Source organism: Amblyomma maculatum, chromosome 10, assembly GCF_055883805.1.
Source record: "Amblyomma maculatum isolate TAMU_Amacu chromosome 10, ASM5588380v1, whole genome shotgun sequence".
Taxonomy (NCBI): domain Eukaryota; kingdom Metazoa; phylum Arthropoda; class Arachnida; order Ixodida; family Ixodidae; genus Amblyomma; species Amblyomma maculatum.
The window spans coordinates 148,494,275-148,517,098 of record NC_139353.1 but is presented as its reverse complement, the minus strand read 5'-3'; the positions used below and the strand labels follow the sequence as shown (position 1 = coordinate 148,517,098).

The 22,824-nt window shown below is 45.9% G+C and overlaps 1 protein-coding gene across 1 annotated transcript in view; it reads left to right on the top strand.

The window, feature by feature from the left end:
* LOC146177690 (uncharacterized) overlaps positions 1 to 22,824 on the top strand; it is a 104,053-nt gene that overhangs the window by 2,944 nt on the left and 78,285 nt on the right. The window contains exons 2-3 of the mRNA XM_084580533.1: positions 9,084 to 9,277; positions 9,762 to 9,884. Of these exons, the coding sequence (XP_084436659.1) occupies positions 9,095 to 9,277; positions 9,762 to 9,884 (306 nt within the window). The 5' untranslated portion in view covers positions 9,084 to 9,094. The remainder of the gene's footprint in view (positions 1 to 9,083; positions 9,278 to 9,761; positions 9,885 to 22,824) is intronic.

The window sequence follows — 22,824 nt, the reverse complement described above, 5'->3', positions numbered from 1 at the left end:
TTTGAATTTCGCTGTTGTGCAAGCTAGATTGGAAGCTTTAGATGGACCTGTGCCATGGTGTTTGATAGAGTAACATATCCTTTTCACATGACGTTTTGCGGGAATGCAGTCGCTAGTTTCCCAACGGTTACTCCTTGTGGACGTTGGTTTTTCAACGGAACATGATTTGCTACACAGTGGGAAACTGTGATCTTAAAATGTAGCCAGACTATGTTAATAATAAAAAAATAATCCGATGTTATTTGAGTAACATTCGTGTGCGAGGTGGGTTAATTTGCTGGCGTCATCTCCTATTTCAAAATTTAGTAGGGCAGATACGTGAGCTCTCGTTTTTATTGAACAATGGATGGATAACAAGCTTATCGGTATGTTATAATCGGAGATGCCTTCGATAATTTCTGTCTGTGCTTCATCTACTAGAAAATGATTACTGATTAGCATATTCAAGGATATTATTAGATTCTGCTTGCATATGCGTAGGTTCTAGGATAATTCGGTGAAGATTAAAGGTAAGCGTTACATCAAAAGGAGGTTCTGAAAACCTTGATGCGTGGTACATAGTTATCAAGTCCACGTCAGGAAGATTAAAGTCACCCATGAGGATGATTGTAGAGTCGGAAGCACATTGGTAAAGGTAGTCATGAATGGCAAGAATGCTGTCATGTCCAGAAAACAGATTTCTGTAATAACACCCAACAAAGATCGTAGTGTTGCTGCACAGTAGTCTGAAAATACAAACCTTAGCGCCTGACACATAGAGTAGCAAACTGCAAACTTTTCTTTAGTATTAGAGCCGCGCCTCAGCCCCGGTAACCTAGATATTTCCGAATAACTGAATAGTTCGGGGCACGATTTCGTGGCTTGAAATATCGGGTGAAAGCTGAATTTCCGGCACAGCGACTACGCCAGGTGCGCAATCGATTGAAAAGTTTTCCAATTAATCTATTTTCTTGGGTAAGCTTCTCGCTCTCACGTTCATAATGGTTAGTTCTTTGATCGTGCTTTTCTCATTGTCATTGGCTGACGGCTTTCTTCGTTATTTTTTCCGCAGCAAATTCTCGCTTTAAAAGCGAAGCTGTTTCAAATGGGGACTCTGTCATTAATTTCGTCATCACAAATATAGGCGCTACTGTTGATGAATAATTTATCGAAAGAAAGCGAGACTTTTTCGCAATTATCGCGAGTTTCCTTAGCACTGTTCCAGAGGTTCTAATGTTTCTGCATATCGAAGAAAAATTTTCGATAACGGCAAAATCTGTTTGTTTGAGTTTGTAGCAAATTTTCAGTATAGCTTATTTGTGTCACAAGTAATGGTTTAAAGAACAGGCCTAATATTTCGGCTTTTGGTCCACCTAGCTAGCGGTTGCGTTTAATGGGAACTTGACCCAACTCAAGCTCACCGGAATACGATTTAACTGCCTGCTAAAGCGATCCGATTGTTTCTGCACCATTTTTCGGTACACCATAAACTAATAAGTTATATCTTCTTCTTGAGTTTTCGAAATCATCAATATTTTGTCCATAACTTTTATTGCAGGACTCTTACTAGCAATCTAACTTTGACAAGACTGCACTTTAGTTTCCAAAGGTGTTAGACATCTAGCTTGTTTTCGATATCTGTCACAGGTTCTTCTTTATTTTCTTAATATCGCCAGTAATATTCTGCAGTTTATCAATTTGCCTCAATTAAAGATCGAGGTTTGTTTCGATGTCCCCTGATAACGACAGCAGTTTCCGAAAAAAAAAACAACACACACACACCAAAACTAAAAACTTCATGACACAGCTGCAGACACGGTAGTACCACTAAGAAACGCTATAGAGCGCGAGCACTTTCCGCAACATTTTCTCATCTGTAGAATGAAGACGAACGAGCTATAGCTCACCGCATCCTGGTAGTGTCTCCGTGCCCACTGGTGGCACAATGCCCAGCGATGACATATATAACCGATTCATGTGGCAGCGCTTGAAACACTTCATGCGTAGGATGGTTCACGCAATTAGCCAACAGTAGATGCTGTGGCCGAGGAAATTCTGCTGACATCAGAGTATTCCACACGTGAGAACGTGTTCTGTTTCCTGGTGATGTGGTTCAGGCTATCCCGGTTGGTTCCGGTCTGCTAGCCACGCCGTGAAGAAGCAGTCCAAGGGCGATCTGTAGAATGAAAATGAACGGCTTAGTGCAACGCACTTTGGTAGTACGACCACTCAATTTGTTCAGGACAGTAGCCTGCTAATTTAATTCCCACTAAAATGGCCCTCAAAATTAATCATCAGTGCTTCTATGATCTTGAAAGAAAGGCGTAGTTTTTCAAAGACATAAAAAAAAAACATTCCCACAATCAGGAGTGCCGAAAATGTTATTTCCGCTAGGGAAGACCACAAAAAATTATTTGCAATTCGTGGTTTCTAGCTTTATATGACAGATTGTGTTCTTTTAAAAGTGCCTCTTAGGCGTCCGTTCCAAGCTTGATGGCGACAACGTGGCTTGAAGCGGTGGGCTAGCGATTGTCGGCAATGAACCTTGTCGGCAACCGCATTCAATCACTGACGCTCTTATTCATACACCAGGGTGGGCAGATTCTATGATGGCTTATGGAGCCCAAGCGCGAGTTTGAAAAGTAGAAGCAGAAGAGCGCGCGCACGCGCGCGGAAGACAGCTTTCTTTCAGCACGGAAATCGAAGCGCGCCAAAAGCGTGCGCAAAGCAAGTAGACTGCAGTCAGGGCTCGAGCGCGCGTCAGAACAAAAGCACCCATCCGCGCCGCACAGTTGTAGCACGCGTCATCATTCACATCACATAATACGGCGGGTGGCGGGAGCGTTCATGCCACTGCACAGTTCCCGCTCCGTCATGCAACTGTCTTTACAGCACTGCTTGGCGCCGCCAAACAGTGCCGTGTGAGCAAGAACCTTCACGCCTGGTGAGGCCAGCCTGGCTATGCCGAACGACCAAATACAAAATCGGACAGTTAGGCTTTTTTGTCCCTGTACTTTGCGCAAGATTTGTACGGTGGCTCTACTGACGAGGCTAGCCCGTGCAGTTTCCTGCGCTGACGAAGTGAGTTGGGCAGGCGCCTGTTGCCATCAATGGAAGCCGGTACACTATAGATCCCTTGCGCACCTGGGCGCTCGCGTTGTCGTGCAGTAGTAGTTTTCAGCGCCTGCGGTGCACCCTTGTCGCCTCTCGCGGCGCTAGCACTTGAGATCCTTTCACTGACCCTCACTGCCAAATTGTTCGTTACAATTGGCACGTCGTCACACCTCACCTCTGGCGGCCTCAAATTTCGGAGGCTGCCCATTGCTGTCATGCCTGCGTGAACTTTGAGAAGCCCACCTACGTACTCCTCGCCACTACTATGCTCTAGTTTAGCGCGTTCGCTCTCTTGACCAGAGATATCAAACTGGCCAAAATCCGTTACTGCGCACTCCGTTTCAAATGGAGCGGGCGCCCTCACCGTAAGCTCAGCCTCGACACCTATTGCGCGTAGATCCACACACGAGGCGCACTCCGTTCCCCTCGGCTGATCAGCACGCACTTCAGAAGCGACATTTCTGTGCGCGGGATCCGCGCCTCTGCTGTTGGGCTCCGATGGCTGATCTTCGCTATCCCACACCGAGCGATATGCTAAGCCTTCTTGAGGTAGTAACTTCTGCTGGTCCCCGTTCATTTGGGTTAGCTCCGTGTCGACGTCTTTTCGAACTTACTCACTAGACTTAGCTATAGCTGATACTGCCATGGGGTCGTCAGCTTCTTCGCAAATTTCTATCCGCGCTACGACACTGCTCGGGCAGTTCGTTTCGCCCCCTAACGCTAGCTCCTCTAGCTGCGCCTGCGGGGATGCACTATCAGTTTCCTCCGCTCCCTGTCCTGAGCAAGCAACGCTTCGGGGGTCCATGTTATCTGCATTCGTCAAATACCTAGAGTGGCAGCCCTCAACTGAACTAGTGCTTTCTGCCATGGGGCCAGGGTCGCTGCTCCGTTGCTTCGGACGCAGTTTTAGCCTTTCCGCCGCCAGCATGCTCACGCATCAACTCTCTCATCAGTCTCTCTTAATTCTTCTCTCAGAATGTCCCGCTCTTTTTCGCTCAAATTCTAATTCAAGTTGCTGAATTACCAGGAGCTCTTCTTCCGTCAGGGGATATGCCAAAACGTTGCTTGCAAGCATATCTGGCGTCCTTAATGCCTACTACCTCACTGTCCCTAGCACAAGCCAAGCTAACCTCTACCAGACGCGAGAAATCCCACTCACCCGTCACCAGCGTTGCTGTGGGTAGTAGCACCGAGCCCGGGATTCACGCCTTGGCTGGTCGTCCTCGGCGATAGCTTGCACAGTCCTCCTTTGGCAGTCGCTGCTGCTGACCGAGGCCTTGTTTCTTGCTGCATTGTGGTAGGGTGCCGAACCTTGTCATACTGCGCCAGTAATGAATAACTCGTTCGTTGCCAAACTTCGGAGGGGCTGAAGCCTCTCCTAACGTGGTCATTGGGCAGTGAAGAAGAAGTAGGCAATGATCAGATGAGGGTCAAGAGGAGAACTATGTTTACACAAGAGAAATAGTGTACATTGGCAAACTATAAATTACAGCAGCAAGAGTAACACAGACAACTGTAACTTAAAAGAAAATAGACTCTCACACAGAGAAGTCACTCTACAAGCCCCTACTTTTCTACCGAGCGTTTCGGTTAAAGCCTAGGGACTGCAAATACGTGCTAAGCACGGAGCCTGAATCTTGACTGCCCAACATGTTCCTAGGACCGCTTTTTGATGACAAACATCAACAAAGACCCGAGGGCGGTCACTTTAGGTGGTCCGTCCCGAAAATGAAGCAGCCAATCAAATTATAGAAAAACACTCCACAACCCCAGCGGGTTGGTAATAAACTTGGACCCAGGTCCTTAATTACGTCAAATAAAAAAATCAACATTCAAAACACACACTCTCTCCATTCGACGGTCCCCAAACACTCTCACTCGGCGCCTGTCTTTCCTTCCCCTCCCCGGCGTGTTTGTGACGCGACCTTGCTGCTGGCGCCTTTCTGGAAGAAACGCCGCTGGCGGTCTAAGCACTAGGTCACTCAGCCGTCCCGTTCGAGAAAAGGGGTGGGGGGGGGATGGGGGCACTGTCCCGGAGAAGAGTACCATCACCGTTGCTCGCACCCGATGAGTCGCTGCTGTAGGGCCAAGGGCCCGGCCTATTGTCGCCTTCTGCCGGACGCTTCGTGAGCGCTTCGGGCAGGGTAAACGGCTTCGTTAGCTGGATATCCCTGCATCGATGTCTGGCGACGCGTCGGGAGGCCGCTGGGCTGTGTCGCTGGGGGGGGGGGGGGGGGGGGGGGGGGCGAGGGTCGCGCCTATTGTCGCCTTCTGCAGGACATTTAGTGAGCACTTGTGGCAGTGCAAACGACTTCATTAGCGGCGTCTCCCTGCACCCATGTTTGGTGCCACAGCGGGAGATCGCTGGGCGAGCCGGCCGTAGTGTTTCGCTGAAACGTGCAGCTGTTCCCGGCTGATAAAGGTGCGTCTGCCGTCGTTTCTTCGCGACGCCTCGGGGCGAAGGGACGAAACAAACCAAGCCTCCTGCGCGCTCCGCGGGGCGCAGCCAGAGCTAAGTAGAGGGGGCAAAAAAAAAAAAAAAAACAGCGCTGGCTCTCTGGCCTCGGCGCGTGGGGGAGTTCGACCACCAGCTCGACTCCACGCGCGAGTCGCTTTTCACTGCGGCATTACAGCATCCTCCCATTGCACTGCCCTGCCCTTAGGGTCATCAACAGATATATCTCTCCGCCAATATGCTTTTTCTGCACCTCTCATTCTGGCGGGCTATCCTGCCCCGCTTTTGCATCGCCATGGACTCATACAGCCCGTTACTGCGGCTAATCGTCTCGTAGTCAAGGTCCATTCATGTTTGCAGTTTTGGCCCAGATCTGAGATGGAGCTCACAGCTTGCGCCAATATCAGTGGTCAAAGTGTGAAGCAATGATTTGCCTCTCTTTTCGTCCTGTGTATTGATGTGGCGTTTTGTACAACTTCTCGCACCAACTTGACGCTGCTGGCCGTCGGCGTCTGGTCCTGCACCGAGCGACAGTCTTCGGATATCAGGTGCTTGGCTTTAAGTTCTAAATCAAACGTGCGCACTTTTATTCTGATCCTGTAGGGAGCCTGTCATGCTTGCGGAGCGTCTCAGGGATGCGGAAGTCGTGACGTCAGATTCATCCCAATTTTGGCCCGGAGCCGAGGTCGCTAGGTGTGCTGTCCCGTGCCCGTGCAAATTGGAGCATTCAGGGTATAGTGATGGGATTTTCTCAGACAGTGTCGCGGTTTTCTTTGCAACACCGTTTTGTAGTGGTCCTGGTGGGGCAACCGCAGACAATGGAAAGGTGAACAACGGGCGTTTGCCGTGCTGCCTCACCACATCATGAATCTGTGGGTTGGACTCGCAGGTGCTTGTGGTCATTCTTGCCACATGAATACATCATACACACTGCTGCTATAGTTATCCTCCCGAGCTACATGGAGCGCTGCAAAAGGCAGGCTCGACCTCTGCCAATCAAGATAGCTTGCACTGTATAATTATAGTTCTTTGAGTCCATCTCCTCGGAATGGATGGGGGCAACAGATAAATAAATGAATCTGTACACTATCAGGGCGCAAAACAATTTGTTTACGCGTTAATATTAAAAGTGCCATCCTGCCAGGAGTCGATGTTGTTGGTCTTGCGAGAGAAACATGATGACCATACATCTGGCATGGCAGTTGACAGCTGACATGGTCCCGCACTGACTGATCTTGGGTTTCGAGATGTGACGAACAACAGGGCATGGCCAAATTGCATGTCGTTTCCAGCTCGAACTTCTCAGAGGCGGGTGTTGAGATATGAACTCAATTCACAGGAACCCTTGCATCCTCGTCAGACATGCTATCAAAAGCTCGCGCGGCCTGGCTACAGCGGGGCTTTATATTTACGTCCGATGGTCTCAAACATAATGTGGTACAAAACACCAGTATGCTATTGAGTTTGTATAGGATAACTGATATGCAAACTAAGGAATTAATTAAGAAGCCAGTAGCAAAATGAATTCAAGCGAGCAAGGATCTGCAGGGGTGCCGGAAGAAGAAAAGGCGCGTTTTGCCTATCAACTGTATTTTTTGTTTCAGCACTTGCCGATTTTCGTTGTTTTCTCCTTTCTTCTATGATTTCGAGTTGTGCCTTTAATGACAGTGCATATTTGCATTGCTTCCACGGCCGCGAGATGGGCTTGTCAATTTACCGCGCGCAACTTCTTTTTCCTTAATTCCACCTTAAAACTGCATATTTTATAGAAATAAGGCATTGCTTAATTCAGCAACACTCGTCGCCTCATACCCTTTTAGAGCCTTCTCAAAATGTTTTGCGCATATCTCTGATTTGTGCTTCCACTTTGCACTTCTTTCTTCTATATTCCTAGCATGAGCACTTCGGCATACTGAAGATGTATCTTCTTACTACAGCATGCTTCTAACACCAGTTTTTTGCGGTAGCACGAGGGTGATGATTTGGCTGTCTAAATTCAAAGTTGCGCTACATGACAAAGCAAGTATTGAGGGCAATATTTTTTCGTCTTAAATACAGAGGCTTGCGGTGCGAATGACATGCCGGAAGTTGCTGCGAAGTGGGCTGTTCTGGCGAGACGCCTACAGAAGGTGCTGGCTGCTGAGATGAAAGACAGCCCTGAGGAATTATACAAGGGCAAGTGCGGCTGCAGCTATGCTGTGTTTTTTTTTTCTGAGCGCAAAAAAAGGAATGGAATATTTCGATATCCTTTTGATACAGAAAACAATTTTACGATAATCAGAAGGCGTGCTGATGACGAAACATTCCCAATAACAATTACATGGAATAAAAGTGTAATTTGCTTATATTCTTCAAGCCTGTGAGGATAGCACTGTGGGCAAATAAACTTCCCTAATTGTCACAAACAACATGAGCCAAGTAAGCTTGTAAAAACAATTTATCTTTAAACAGAAGCGCAGCTCTAAGTTGTTAGCAGAGGAAATGGCGGGAATAGGGCCTAGTTGGTGATTCAATGTGGTTCACCGCGCTAACACCTAGGACGACAAGAGGCGCAACAACAGAGAGAGAACTTACGAGTGGTTTTTAATGGAAGAAATGAAAGTTCCTTTAATGGAAGAAACGTGATCGTCATGAGCTGTAAGTTCTAACGAGTTGTAAGTTCGCGTTCTGTGTTGTGTCTCTTGTCGTTCTAGGTGTTAGCGCGGTAAACCACAATGAGCATAGGGTGTCCTTTTCGTTACCGTGTGGAAACATTGCGAGCAGCAGCACACCTGAAAAAAAAAATGTACTTGGAAACCGCACATTGACAGGGCAGCGCATGGAAAACAGAACGACGACAAATGAGCATTGGAGAAGAAATGGGATGGTGACAGCGCCTACGTATTTCGATATGCGCAGAATCGGAGGTATATCCTAAACGAAGCAGTACGCATGTAGTGTCGCGTAGAATTGCAACAAAAGAAGTCGCTGAGAGCAGCTTGTGTGCAGTTAATATGAAGTGGTAAATGTACATTTTTGTTGCAAAAATCACTCCACATTTTTCTGTTGCGCCTACTTATCAGTTCCACTCGGAGTGGGTCTCCATTTGCTGTTAAAATATAGACTCGTAGAAATTGTGTGCTGCGCTGCTGTGTTCAAATGGCATGATATATCAGTGCATTGTTTGTACATGTGTTTTAGTCATTATTTTTTTACATCAAAATTCTTAACTCTTGTTTGCTTTTATGTAACGATTTAATATTTGTTGCAGGGTACTTTGGTCGCTGTGCATTTTTGAGCGCTGTTTATACTCACGCGGTTAGAGGGGGCCCTTTTGTTGTTCACCTGAATGTTTTAGCTCAGGACCCTATCTATTCCTAAAATTGATTGCTATTGATAACAATAACTCCCTTGGCCAGTAGAGCTTTGAAATTTACATTTCTCAACTCTTTTCATTTAGTGTAAGCAATTCTTTACACCTTGACAGTCTCGTGAGGAAGTTTGGCATTTGCCCTGACTTAGGTGGGTCTATGTCTGAGCGTACGGCGCCATGCAGATGAAACCCGAATGCTTGGAGTGCTGAGCAAGATGGATCTGAACGGATTCGGCTGCAACTTCCGCCTGCTGGAAGAGACAATTCAGGCTTTAAATGCTACTGCGGAGACATTGGAGTCGGATGCGTGGGATTTAGCTGGAGGAAAGTTTTCACTCAGCTCGCGGAAAGAAGTGGAAGGTCTAGTCACCGAAAAGGTGAAATCATTTTTATCGTGTTTTGTTGCTGCGCTTTTGCTCCTAAAATGTACATTGTTGTATTTTTCCTACTACAGAGTTGTTTAAAAACTTAGTTCCTAATTGAATTTTAGAGGAATTAAGAAAGCACTCAAACTATTTATCTACAAGCACACAATGCTCATTCTAAATATTTATTTATGCATATATTGAAGTGTTATTGCGGTTTTACACAGATAGGGTTAACAATGAGCCGATAATCTTGACTTGTAACGAGACCAGTGTCCACGCATGCATATTTAAAGCGGATGCAAAAAAGAAAGCTGCTAATTATGTGTAAAATTTGCGCTACTTTTTCATTCTTGGGTAGTTGGCTGCGCCCTACAAAAAGCACTATTACTGAGGATTTACATCAAGAATTTGCAAATGGCGTTTACAAGCAAAACAGGCTAAATAGATGTTGTCTTGCATAACTGACTCGAATTTACATCTAATGGATGACAAGGTTTTTCAAGGCTCAACACCCGGAAATGTGAATAAGCTGGCGTTCCTTGCACTTCACGGTAAACAACATCCGCTGTTGGCTAAGATCCATGACTGGAGGAAACTGCGGGCAGTCATAACAAAGGTGAGTGTGCCTGAATCAAGAGCAACAGATACAAATAACTTTTCAGATTGTAATTCTGATTTCTGAGTTCGGCTATAATGAGCCCCGTGTTGGCGTGTGTTAAAGGACTATAGACACAAAATATTGGTGGCATTTTTCTTATTGTTAATAATGCATAATTTATTCCTCCGCATCGAATCGCACGCAGTTTTTACCTACGACCGCTAAATAATTTATAATTGAATTTTATTTTCTCACCAGCTTCGGTTTCGACATTTGAGAGATGGCTGTGACGTCACAATCATGTCTTAATGCGCGGCATGAAAAAACAGCGATATAATCGCTCATTCTTCCCTTGTAGTGATTCCTGTTCTTGAGGCAGGCTGGATTTATCATTGTAGAGAACTCAAATTAAACAGCAGTTATTATATCGCTGTATTTTCATCCCTCGTGTGACCTAGACTTGACTGTGACGTCACAGCCGTCGCTCTGCTGTTGAAACCCACATCGAAACAGGTGTCCAAAGAAATTCGATTAAAAATTATTCAGCAGTCGTAGGCGATTGTGATGTGCTGATCTGTGTACAGTAATGTCCTAGGCATCATTGCAAATGATAAAACACGAACCCAAAAATAAGGTGTCTATAGTCCTTTAAAGTTGTTTTTATAGCGTCGTTAAACGTTTTCTTTGCTCTTCTTGAAAACAAAATGGCGGCGCCTGCTAGTTTGAGTGTATATTCTAAACAAAAATGCTTAAGGGGTAATAAATAACTCCAACATTGTTCTTCAAACCATGCTGGTCGTCCATTAGTTTGCGCACGACACTAGTTTACCAGGCAAGCGTGCTGTGCACGGATTGTGCTTACTAACTACTGAGAAAAAACTAACGAAGCACTCACCTCAGCATAGCAGTACAAGGAAACCGTACAAAAAGACAAAGACCTTGGTATTGGTCTTATTTATGCGCAAAGTGGCTTATAATTACAGAAGAGCACAGCCGATGCCCGCGCTGCCGTGTGGAGACTTTTCTGCCCGAGAAAATATGTTCTGGAGATAAACGCTTTTGGTAGCTGAGAAAGTGCATAAAGATTACTATGCGCTTCAATGCGCTTCGATTTGAGTTGCGAGGATAAAAGTTAAGAAAATTATATTTAATTCTTGTTTGGTGTTGAGCCTATGCACTACAGTATGAGCAATGGCGACGATTGCAAAAGCATTCAAATTGGGAAACAGTAACTTGCCTGCCGCCGCTTCTCGCTAAGGAAGGAAAAATAGACAAAAAGCTAACTGTTATTTTTGTTTTCAACTGGCCGTATTATTCAGCTGCCGCGTGGTCTACATTTGAGATAGCCGTATTCGCAAAAAAATATAGAAATACGATTCAATTTTGCTAAGTACTGGCATGAGGTATGCACCTTGGGGTATTCCATTTTTTGTTGTCAGAAGCATTATTTGTAATGCTGTTCTTTCATCTTAAGGATTGACGCAGGCTGTTGCAATACGATATAATACAGTCATCATGTTCTTGAACTGCATTACTTTTCACAACCACAAGAGCGGTAAACGAAAGAAAAGAATTTGCGTGCTCCGTGTGTAAGGATAGCAGCCTGCCAGTGTGGTCCGTCTGTTCTTGTCGCACAGTCACATATTTCTGTTCCGAAACAAAAAAGTTGCGACTAGACAACCAGGCGGCTATTTTTGTAGGTATGTGTTTCTGATTCATTTATAGTCTTATCAGTGCTATCAGTCAGAAACTGTATGCCATTAAACTGCAGCAAAATTGCCACTCAGCCTAATATTTTCATAAAAAAAATCTGCCAATGGGGACTAATTGCTGTACCCGTTTCCCAGAGGACCAATTCCCAGTTAGTCCTTAAAAGCATAACTGCCAGTAACAGGTCAGTTATTCTCCTAAATTGACTAACCTATCTGCAACTTTTTCGCAGATGCGTTAAAAATAAAATTGTGTAAAAAATTTACCATTCTTCAGGGACGGCATACGCTTTCGACAAAAGGGTGAAATACAAAAGAAAATTGCTCCGAGAAGCCCCTGTCCCTACTTCTGCAACCATAGGCCAATTGCCCTACCGATAATCACAAAATAAATTTCCACTATGTGTCGGAGGTTGGGTGATGTAAAGGTAGAAAAAGAAATGGGAGAACTGTCTAGATCCTTCTTTATGGATATACCGGGACAGCTTTAATACTTATGTAATTATTTTCAGAAAAGCGCGGGCCAAAAAGGTCCTGGCAGGCATGGAGTAGAGTCGAATATCATTGCAAAAACCTAAAGTGGTACAAACAGAATAAAGAAAACAAACTTTGACGATTAAAGGAGATTGGTTACCGCTTCAAAAATTTTCAAAATTCAGATAAATATCCATAAATTTACATCTCCACATAAATAAATGTGGAGATGTAAATTATTCCAATCGATTGTGGTTTACTTGAAAGAAATGAATATCTCAACTTCTTTGTGCCGTAAAGATAGTTTATGAGGATGGCGATGCAATTTTACTCTAGAGAGTGAGGGCTGCGAATTTAATGAAGAATTGTTATGAAATTTGCGATAGGGATTTTACTCTAGCTAGTCTTTTCATGAGATACTAATGCGTATATGTCATTTATTGTTTTCAACTCTGATGGTGAACCTTGCGAAGTGGTTATACATGAAGCGCACTGCTAATATTTGCACTTGGCCTAGCTTGTTGATATTTGCTTAATGTAGGGATCTTAGACTTTTTTAGCGTATTGTGGCTTCGGACGGATTAATGAACTGTATTATAGACTACTTACTTCGGAGTTGCAGCGCGTAAACCTATGTCCGATTCAGCCACTCGTACAACGCACCGATGAGCAGAAGGTATCTTTGTAGGGGGGACTAGTTTAGGTGTTAGTTAATTGTTACTTCTGAATACTTCAGACTGCAGTTTGAGATATAACACTAACGTTCATAATTTGGTTTATGGGGTTTAACGTCCCAAGGCGACTCAGGCTATAATAGACGCTATAGTGGAAGGCTCCGGAAATTTCGAACATATGGCGTTCTTTAACGTTCACTGACATCGCACAGCACACGGGCTCTTCACTCTTCGCCTCCATCGATAGCAGCAGCCCCGGTCGGGAAGCGATCCCGCTTCCTTGGGTACAGCTGTCGTGCGCGCTAACCACTACACCATCACGGCGGAGGTTAAGCTTAATAGAACAAACATTACCTGTAGTTTAGCTTCTGGTTAAACCTGGAGTTACGCGAGAGCTATCTGTGTCGCTACGCTTAGGTTCGGCTTGAAAGTTAAAACTTGACTTTTGTATGTATGTATGTATGTATGTATGTATGTATGTATGTATGTATGTATGTATGTATGTATGTATGTATGTATGTATGTATGTATGTATGTATGTATGTATGTATGTATGTATGTATGTATGTATGTATGTATGTATGTATGTATGTAACTTTATTGAAATTTCGGCAAAACAGGGTTTAATGCGTCGTGACTCTGGCCAAGCGTCGACCCGGGATAATGCCCTACTCTGCATTACCTAATTTTGGCCCGTTTGTGGTGGGCAGTGAGGCTTGTGCTTTTCGAGTGCACCCCCGACCAACTGGACTGCCCACAGTTTACTGCCATTGTCTGTACTTTGCAGAGCACTTTGAAATTCGGGCGGGTATATCTTGGATGTAGCTTCTGTCGGGAACCTAACACAGTCCCATATGATGTGCCATTGGTCCGCCCGACCCACTTCCCATACACTACACACATCACTCGTGAAATTTGATGTGTTCAGCGGAACGCTAGTTGTGTTCGAAAGGGGCGCGTGATGTACAGTGTGCATAGAATCACTGGAAAAGTTCAGAGTAAAGCATTCCTTTTCGGTGATTGTACCGTATTCCTTTTTTGTTCGTGCCCACGGTCACAACAACCGCATTCCTTTTACGCGCGCCGCTGGCCCGCTTACTGGCTGATACGGGTCACGTGACTTCGTGTCGCCATATCCCTTCAAGGCGAGCGCGCCGAATACGTGTCTTGCGCGGGAGTTCCTCTTTTTTCGATTGTTCGTCCAAGCGAATATAAATTCATCGGCACGCATAGACAAATGTAGCATATCTGGCTGCTGTGCCTTTGGGTGTGGCAACAAAAAGTAGCGAAGAAATGCGTTTTCTCTTTTCCGGTAGAAAAAATTGGTCTGCAATGGCGGCCACTGTGGGTTCACAGAATCGGTCGAGGAAAAATCAGTGGTTTTTGTTTGCTTAGCCACAAAACAAGCGCAGGGTCACACGCAAAGTGCGCGTGATCAAAACAGGTGTTTAAATTCCAAAGCAGCGTGCCGCGCGCAAGCAGTCCATTTTGACTATTATTTCGCAAAATACCATCACCTTAAGTAAAATATCTAGCCGGCAGCTAAGAGATACATTATATTCCATTGCGCATAAATACTCATACTCTGCTCTTACATGCGTCCGGTCGCGTGCTCATGTGTGGATCGATGTGTGTCCACATCTTTCCTATGTATTTTAAGGCGAAAACCTTTTTAGAATCATGAAGCGGAAATCTGCCCGCAGGAGCTGTGCGCGTGACCTATGCGCTGATGTGCCCATCGCAAATTGCGGAACTTAGAGGAGGGAAATTAGGCATGAAAGCGATTGATGGTGACAGGTAATAAGTTATAAGCAGAGATTGATAGAGTTGATGACTAGTGCTAATGACTGACAATGATGATTAATAAGAATAATAATGACTTGTAGTGAACAATATGCGCAACTGCGACTTTTGATGACTGCAAACGATTCGAAACTAGTAAAAATGCTTACCTATAAGCGGTAATGCCCACGTCTAGGTATGACTCATCATGACTACAAAACGACCAACATCAAACGATGACTTGAAATGACCGCAACTGATTGGAAATGATTTAAATGCCTAGGCATATTTCATCATGACTGCTAGTCACTGTGAAACGACAATATGTCAAACGATGACTTGTAATAAGCACAATTGGAAATGAGCAAAAATGATTAGCTATGAGTGTAATGCCTACAATGACTAGGTTTGACATCATAACTACGAATGACTAATATGTCAAACAAGGGCTTGAAATAACTGTAAGTGATTAGAAATGAGTAAAAATTCTTAGCCATCAGTGATAATGATTACGATGACTGCAACTGGCTCATCATGACTAAGAAACGAGCAATATATAAACCGATGACGATCAAAATGACGGGCAATCCAACAGACCAGATATAATTGGCAGAGATATCAAAGCCAATCAATAAGCGCAAAGTGGCCGATATAAGGAACTATAACATGGAGAAAATTGAGCATGCTGTAAAGAACGGGGGAAGCCTTAAAGCGGTGAAGAAGAAATTGGACATAGGCAAAAATCAGACGTATGCGCTAAGGGATAAGGCGGGCAACGCCATCACGAATATGGAAAAGATAGTCATAGTAGCCGAGGAGTTCGATACTGATCTCTACAGTAGCCAAAGTAGTAAGGACCGCAATGAGATTGGCGGTAGGGAAAAACAGTCAGACGTTCCACCAGTGACGAAGGACGAGGTCAAGAAAGCATTAGAAACTATGAAAAGGGGGAAAGCAGCCGGAGAGGATCGGATAACTATAGATTTGTTGAAGGACGGAGGGGGCATATCGTACTAGAAAAACTGGCCACCCTGTACACACAGTACTTGGAGTCATCAAAGGTACCGGAACGATGGAAGAACGCAAACATTATACTCATTCATAAGTTGCTAAGGGCCTTAAAAATTACTGACCACTGTCTTACTGTCTGTTACGTATAAGGTAGCTACTAAGGTAATCGTTGATAGAATCATGACAACCTTAGACTGCAATCAAGCAAAGGATCAAGCCGGGTTTCAAAAACGGTACTCTACTATCGATCATATCCATACCATCAAACAGGTGATAGAAAAATGCTCGGAATATAACCAGCCCTTATACTTAGCATTCATTGATTACGAAAAAGCATTTGACTCAGTAGGAACCTCGGAGGTGATGCAGGCATTGCGAAATCAGGGGGTAGATGAGCCGTACGTGAAAGTGCTGGAAGATATATACAGTGGCTGCACAGCAACCATAGTTCTGAAGAAGGAAAGGAACAAAATTCCCATAATCAAAGGTGCTAGGCAAGGCGACATGATCTCCCCAGTACTATTCACAGCTTGCTTAGAGGAAGTATTCAGAGACTTGGAATGGGAGCAGTTAGGGATAAGGGTAGATGTAAAATACCTCAGTAATCTGAGATTTGCTGATGACATTACCTTGCTAAGTAAGTCAGGGGATGAACTCCAAAGAATGTTTGATGACCCAGAGAGGTAAAGTTGAAAGGTGGGCTTGAAAATCAGTATTGTCACGGACAACAGGGCTAGACGTGACTAAGACGAAGGGGCGAAGCTGTACCAGCAGGCTAAGTACGGCGCACAGCACGTGAGTCAACTTCAGTGTCTTCTTCCAGGCGCAGCAAGAACATGGGAACACCAGGTGGCATTACTCCCCCTCTTAAAACAGAGAAATAAATGACGGAGCGCGAGGTAAGGTGTCCTACGCGACAACGAAACAAGCGCATAGCGCACTACCGCGTGAAATAGGGCTTCATGCGGACAACGTGCACGACCTCGGAGCGTGGTTGCCGACGCGAGGGCTGCACAGTACCCACTGGAAGAACTTCGTATGCTACTTCCGTGACTCGGCGCAGAACTTCGTAAGGTCCGAAATAACGGGAAATCAGTTTATCACACAAGCCGGGCCGACGCACCGGGGTCCACACCCATACTTTCTCTCCGGGATAGTAGGCGACGTGTCGATGACGGAGGTTGTAGCGGCGTGCATCCGTGCCCTGCTGTTGCTGCATGTGAATGCGGGCAAGTTGACGTGCTTTCTCAGCGCGCTGAGCAAACTGTTCGGCGTGTGGCGTGAGTGGATGATCATCTGTGAAGCTCGGAAGCATAGCATCCAACATCGTCTGATCGTCACGTCCGTAGACTAGGCGAAATGGTGTAAAACGCGTCGTCTCTTGGGTGGCGGTGTTGTAGGCATATGTGATGTAGGGGAGAATTTCATCCGAGTTTTTGTGCTGCGAGTCTACGTACATTGCGATCATGTCGGCGATGGTTTTGTTGAGTCTCTCCATGAGGCCATTCGTCTGCGGGTGATATACAGTAGTTTTTCGGTGGCTGGTATGACTAAAGCACTTCGTGCATGAGCTGTGCCGTAAACGCGGTGCCTCGATCGGTTATGACTAGGGATAGTGCGCCATGACGCAACACGATTTCCTGATAAAGAATTGAGCGATCTGAATTGATGTGCCCCGCTGCACTGCCTTGGTTTCCGCATAACGTGTGAGATAGTCGGTCGCGACTATAATCCATTTGTTACCCATCGATGACAGCGGAAATGGGCCCAGTAGGTCGATGCCGACTTGGCCAAATGGCGCCCGAGGTGGAATAATAGGTTGGAGCAAACCCGCGGGTTTGAGAGGAGGTACCTTTCGACGTTGACACTCGCGGCAGCCTCTGACGTAACGATGGACGGCGTCAGAAAGTTTAGGCCAATAATAGGCTTGACGAACTCGAGCGAGTATGCGTGCAAAGCCCAAGTGGCCGGAGGTGGGCTCATCGTGGCAAGCAAAAGGATATCGTCGCGAAGGTCGGCCGGCACGACAAGGAGGTGTGCTCAATCAACAGTGCTGGAGTTTTTCTTGAATAAAATGCCATTCCGAAGACAGAATGCAGATAGGTGCCTTCCAAACTGGCGGGGGACGTCAGCAGCGCGACCCTCCAGATGGTCAATGACAGGTCGAAGGTCTGGGTCAGCTCGCTGTCGGGTCATTATGTCTGAGGCATTCACTAGTCCAAGAAAACCTCTGTCATCCGTGACGTTATCGACAAATCCGACGGGTGCCCGCGAGAGCGCGTCTGCATCTTCGTGCTTCTGACCAGATTTGTACACAATGGAGTAATGAAATTCTTGAAGGCGAAGGCTACATCGTGCTAGGCGCCCCGATGGGTCACGGAGATTGGCCAGCCAGCACAAAGAATGATGGTCAGTAACGATTTTAAACGCGCGGCTATAGAGGTAAGGCCTAAATTTCATAGTTGCCCACACAACTGCGAGGCATTCCTTTTCCGTAGTGGAATAATTTGTTTCAGCGCGGGAGAGCGTGCATCTGGGGCAATGGCCCTTTCCACGCCAGCTTGGTGATGAACGAGTACAGCGCCAAGGCCAATGTTGCTGGCGTCGGTGTGGACTTCGGTGGCAGCGTCTTCATCAAAGTGAGCAAGAACAGGAGTAGTTTGCAGTCGTCTGCGTAGCTCCGCAAAAGCCTCCTGTTGCTCGGCGGCCCACACGAACTGCGTATCATCCCGCGTGAGGCGGGTGAGGGGTGCGGCTATCTTGGAAAAGTCGGCGATGAAGCGGCGGTAGTACGCACACAAACCCAGGAAACGTTTTAAACTCCTCTTCGCGGCAGGAACGGGAAATTCGGCGACAGCGGCAGTTTTGTCGGGGTCTGGCCTAACGCCTGCGGCACTCACAAGATGACCAAGAAACCAACTCTTTGTAGCCAAAGTGGCACTTCTCGGGCTTGAGCGTCACGTCAGCTGACCGGAGGGCATCTAATACTGCTCGAAGGCGTTCGAGGTGTTCTCCAAAGGTTTCAGAGAACACGACAACGTCGTCGAGATAAACTAAACAGATTTGCCATTTGAGGCCGGCGAGAACGGTGTCCATCACGCGCTGAAAAGTAGCCCGCGCTGACCATAGGCCGAATGGCAGCACTTTAAACTCACACAGTCGATCTGGGGTGACAAAAGCTGTTTTTTCGCGGTCCCGCTCATCGACCTCAATCTGCCAGTACCCGCTCATCAAGTCAATGAAGGAGAAGTACTGGGCGCGACGAAGCTTGTCAAGCGGGTAGACGTCTTTTTTTTTGTGATGTCGTTCAACTTTTGATAATCAACACAGAAGCGAAGGGTGCCATCCTTTTTTTTCACAAGCATGACAGGGGATGACCACGGACTGTTGGAGGGATGGATGATACCATCACAAAGCATCTCCTGAACCTGTGTGTGAATCGCTTCACGTTCCGTCGTTGAGATGCGGTACGGCTGCTGGCGTATAGGGCGGGCATCGTCGGGAGTAATTATACGGTGCTTCACAAGAGGCGTCTGCCGAATTTTCGATGACGTCGCGAAACAAGCACTGTATTTTAGAAGGAGAGAACGCAGGTCGTGCTGCTGTGTTTCCGAGAGATATGTACTAATATCCAGACGATCAAGGGATGGGTGCACATTTTCAACTTCTCCAAACGTAAAACATTCAGAAACGTTCGCTAAGGCGTCGGAAAATGCTATTGCGGTAGCGCGGAAAAGATGGCAGGGCTCGTTCGTGAAGTTAGTCACTAGGAGCTCAGATCGGCCGTTACGGAGATGGATGAGACTCCGCGCCGAGGTGATGCCGTGGGCGAGCAAAAGGGACTGGTTGCCGTCAGCGACCGCCGTTCCGTGACGCAGTTCATCGCAGTTAACAGTCACAAAAACACTGGAACGTGGCGGAATAGAAACGCTCTCGGCGGAAATTCAAAGAGGGGTGTGGCTTTGGCGGTCTGCGGTGTCAGTATCATCAGCTTTCTCGGTCGAAAAGGTCACGGTATGCGTCCGGAGAAAGATAATGGCCCCATACTCCCGAAGAAAATCGACACCAAGGATACAGTCGCGGGAGCAGTCAGGTATTAGAAGGCAGCTGACAACAAACGTGGAGTTGCGAATTTGGACTCTCGCTGTGAACTGACCGCTCGGAGTTACGACATGCCCGCCAGCGGTTCGAATCTGCGTGCCAGACCACGGCGTCATCACTTTTTTTTAGAAGCGCCGCTAGCTTCCCGCTTAAATTCGAAAAATCAGCACCAGTGTCTACCAATGCGCTAACCTTATAGCCGTCGAGGACCACGGGTATATCCAGCGAGAGTCTATCTTCACGTGTCCTCTTCTTCCAGGCGCAGCAAGAACATGGGGACACCAGGTGGCAATATGCAGAAGACTAAGGAAATGTTCAACAGCCTCGGGAAGGAACAGCAGTTTACGTTAGGTAGCGAAGCAATGGAAGTAGTAGGCGAATATGTCTACTTAGGACAGGTAGTAACCGCAGATCCGGACCATGAAAAAAAAAAATAACAAGAAGAATAAGATTGGGATGGAGCGCATTTGGCAATTACTCGCAGATTATGACTAGCAGCTTACCGGTATCGCTCAAGCGGAAAGTATACAACAGTTGCATCTTACCTGTATTCACGTATGAGGCTGAAACCTGGAAGCTAACCAAGAGGGTTCTACTTAAATTGAAGACAACGCTGAGGGCTATGGAACGAAAAATGATAGGAATAACATTAAGGAATAGGAAGCGCGTAGAGTGGGTCAGAGAAATAACTCAAGTTACTGACATTCTAGCGTAAATCAAGAAGAACAAATGGGCATGGGCAGGACATGTAATGCTAAGAGAGGATAGATAGCCTAGGGTGGCTTAGGGTAACAAACTGGATTCCAATGAAAGGAAAGCGTAGCAGGAGGCGGCAGAAAGTTAGGTGGGCAGATGAGGTTAAGAAGGTCGCAGGGGTCAAGTGGATGCAGCTAGCACAGAACCGGGTTATTTGGAGAAATATGGGAGAGGCCTTCGCCCTGCAGTGGGTATAGCCAGGCTGATGATTATGATAATGATGATGAAATATACTTAGCTGTGAGTAGTAATGACTACAATGACTAGGCATGACATGACTACAATATGACCAAAATATGAAACGATGACTCGTATATGGCCACCACTGATTGCAAATCAGTAAAATACTTAGGTATTATTGGTAATGACTGCAATGACTAGGTATCACTCTTCATGACTACAAAACGACAATACCTGTCAAACAATACCTTGAAATGACTGCAGCTGATTGGAAATGAGTAAAAAAACTACGCATGACTCATCATGACTACTAATGAGTAGGAAGCGACAATATGTCAAACGTTGACTTGTAAATGACCACAACTGATGAAAACGTGTAAATATGCTTGGCTATGAGTATGATGACTACAATGGCTAAGCATGACTCTTGATGATTACGAAGTGACCAATATGTCAAACGATGACTTGAAATTACTGCAACTGATTGGAAATCATTTTTAAAGATACTTAGCTATGAGTCGTAATGACTACGAGGGCTAGGCATGATTCATCATGACTCCGAAACCACTAATACTCCAAACGATGACTTGGATGACCGCAACTGACTGGAAACGAAAGAAATAGGCGAGCGGTCAATATGGGAGAGAGGGTGGATATATATACGCATGTCTCTGAGATCTTCGCAGACACGTTATTTCACACAGCCACTTTATAATGTTGTAACGCTGCTGCGCATAGAACCCGAGGGGATCTAGGCGGCCGTGGATTTGCGAGCTCTGGCGACCTGCACTTATTTTTGCCCCATCGATTGCTGGCCACGCTATTAATGTTAGCGACCACAAAATCACTGTTCACACTGTTCTGAATAGACGTGCTAGCCTGTTTTGCTGACCTTAGAAACATGCTACAAACATACCAAAGCGGCCACTCGCCGTACAGACAGCGGCCACTTCCGGCGGTATGGAAGGGAAATGGCGCCTGCGGGCACCTTTGCGGTACTCTGAACATCTTCCATTGATTGTTAAGCGTGCAGCAGCAACCCTCAGGCTTTCGCATTTCTCCACGCCAGATTATGTAGCGCTCTCAAAACGTTTTCGTTTTCTTTCGAATAAACAACATTTAACACACTTTCTGATCACTTTCACTCCATTGTTCGGCTCATTCATGTCGAAACACGTCCACTTCCGGTCTTGCGACGTCATGCCATGACGTAGATGCCGACATCGACATAACTACGTCACTATTACAACGACCGCAGAGGTCACGTGACCGGAAGTGAGGTATCACCTGATCACTTGGACGTCACCATTACTCCGGTTGGCAATTTCGACGTACGATCACCAAAATTGGCTCTAAATGCCTAATTATCCTTCATGCACAATTATGTTTTTTCCCCGGAGAGATTTTATTCCTCTATCTAATGCAACCATTCTTTTCCTTATAACTTGTCTTTTTCGAACGTAATCGTGCTAACAAACTCGTGATGACACGAACCTGTCGACATACCCACCTAATATTTGCGCATTAATAACAAATACAGCTTCATTAGGCTAACTTTATTTTGGACCATTAACACATTTTAGTAACCGAAAACATACTATCATTTTGAAGTCCTTTATCAATTTTATGTCTATAAGCCTTGAAGGGCCGGCACTCGTTCCCAAAAAAATACTCACTCTTCAGTATGAAGAGGTTGCCACGTTGTTCACAAATTAATTAAGAGGACCTATCATGCTTTCTTGCAGGACACCAGAGTTTATAAAGAGGCACTGTGAAATAGAACCTTCAATATCAACGAATTGCTGGTAGACGTCTGAGTATAACGAGGTCCTATTAAGAAAACTTTGAGATATGTCCAGCTGTTGAAGTATGTTATTACGTGCTGGTGACAATGCTGCAGGCACAAAACAGAAGACAGGAGTAATAGCACTGAAATCAGCTATCTTATGAGCTGGCTTGCGCCCGCAAAAGAACTAAGCAACTTGGCGGCGGTGTTAGTTGTAAACATGCTCGCTGGTTGTCGAAATACAAATGTTCGCTGCATTCGGCAGTGCACAACTTAAAGTCGGCGCAGAAGCATCTAACTAAACCAGGTAGATCGTACTGGAAACAGCCAACCTTTTTTCATTTATTGGACCACACCCTTCATCCATCATAACATTCCTTTTATGCTCTGAGGCAATAAACTTCGCAAAAAAACAAAAACAAACAAACAAAAGAACACAGCTAGCCTAGGCATACACCAGCGAGCTCGAGCAGCGCAGCGGCCTT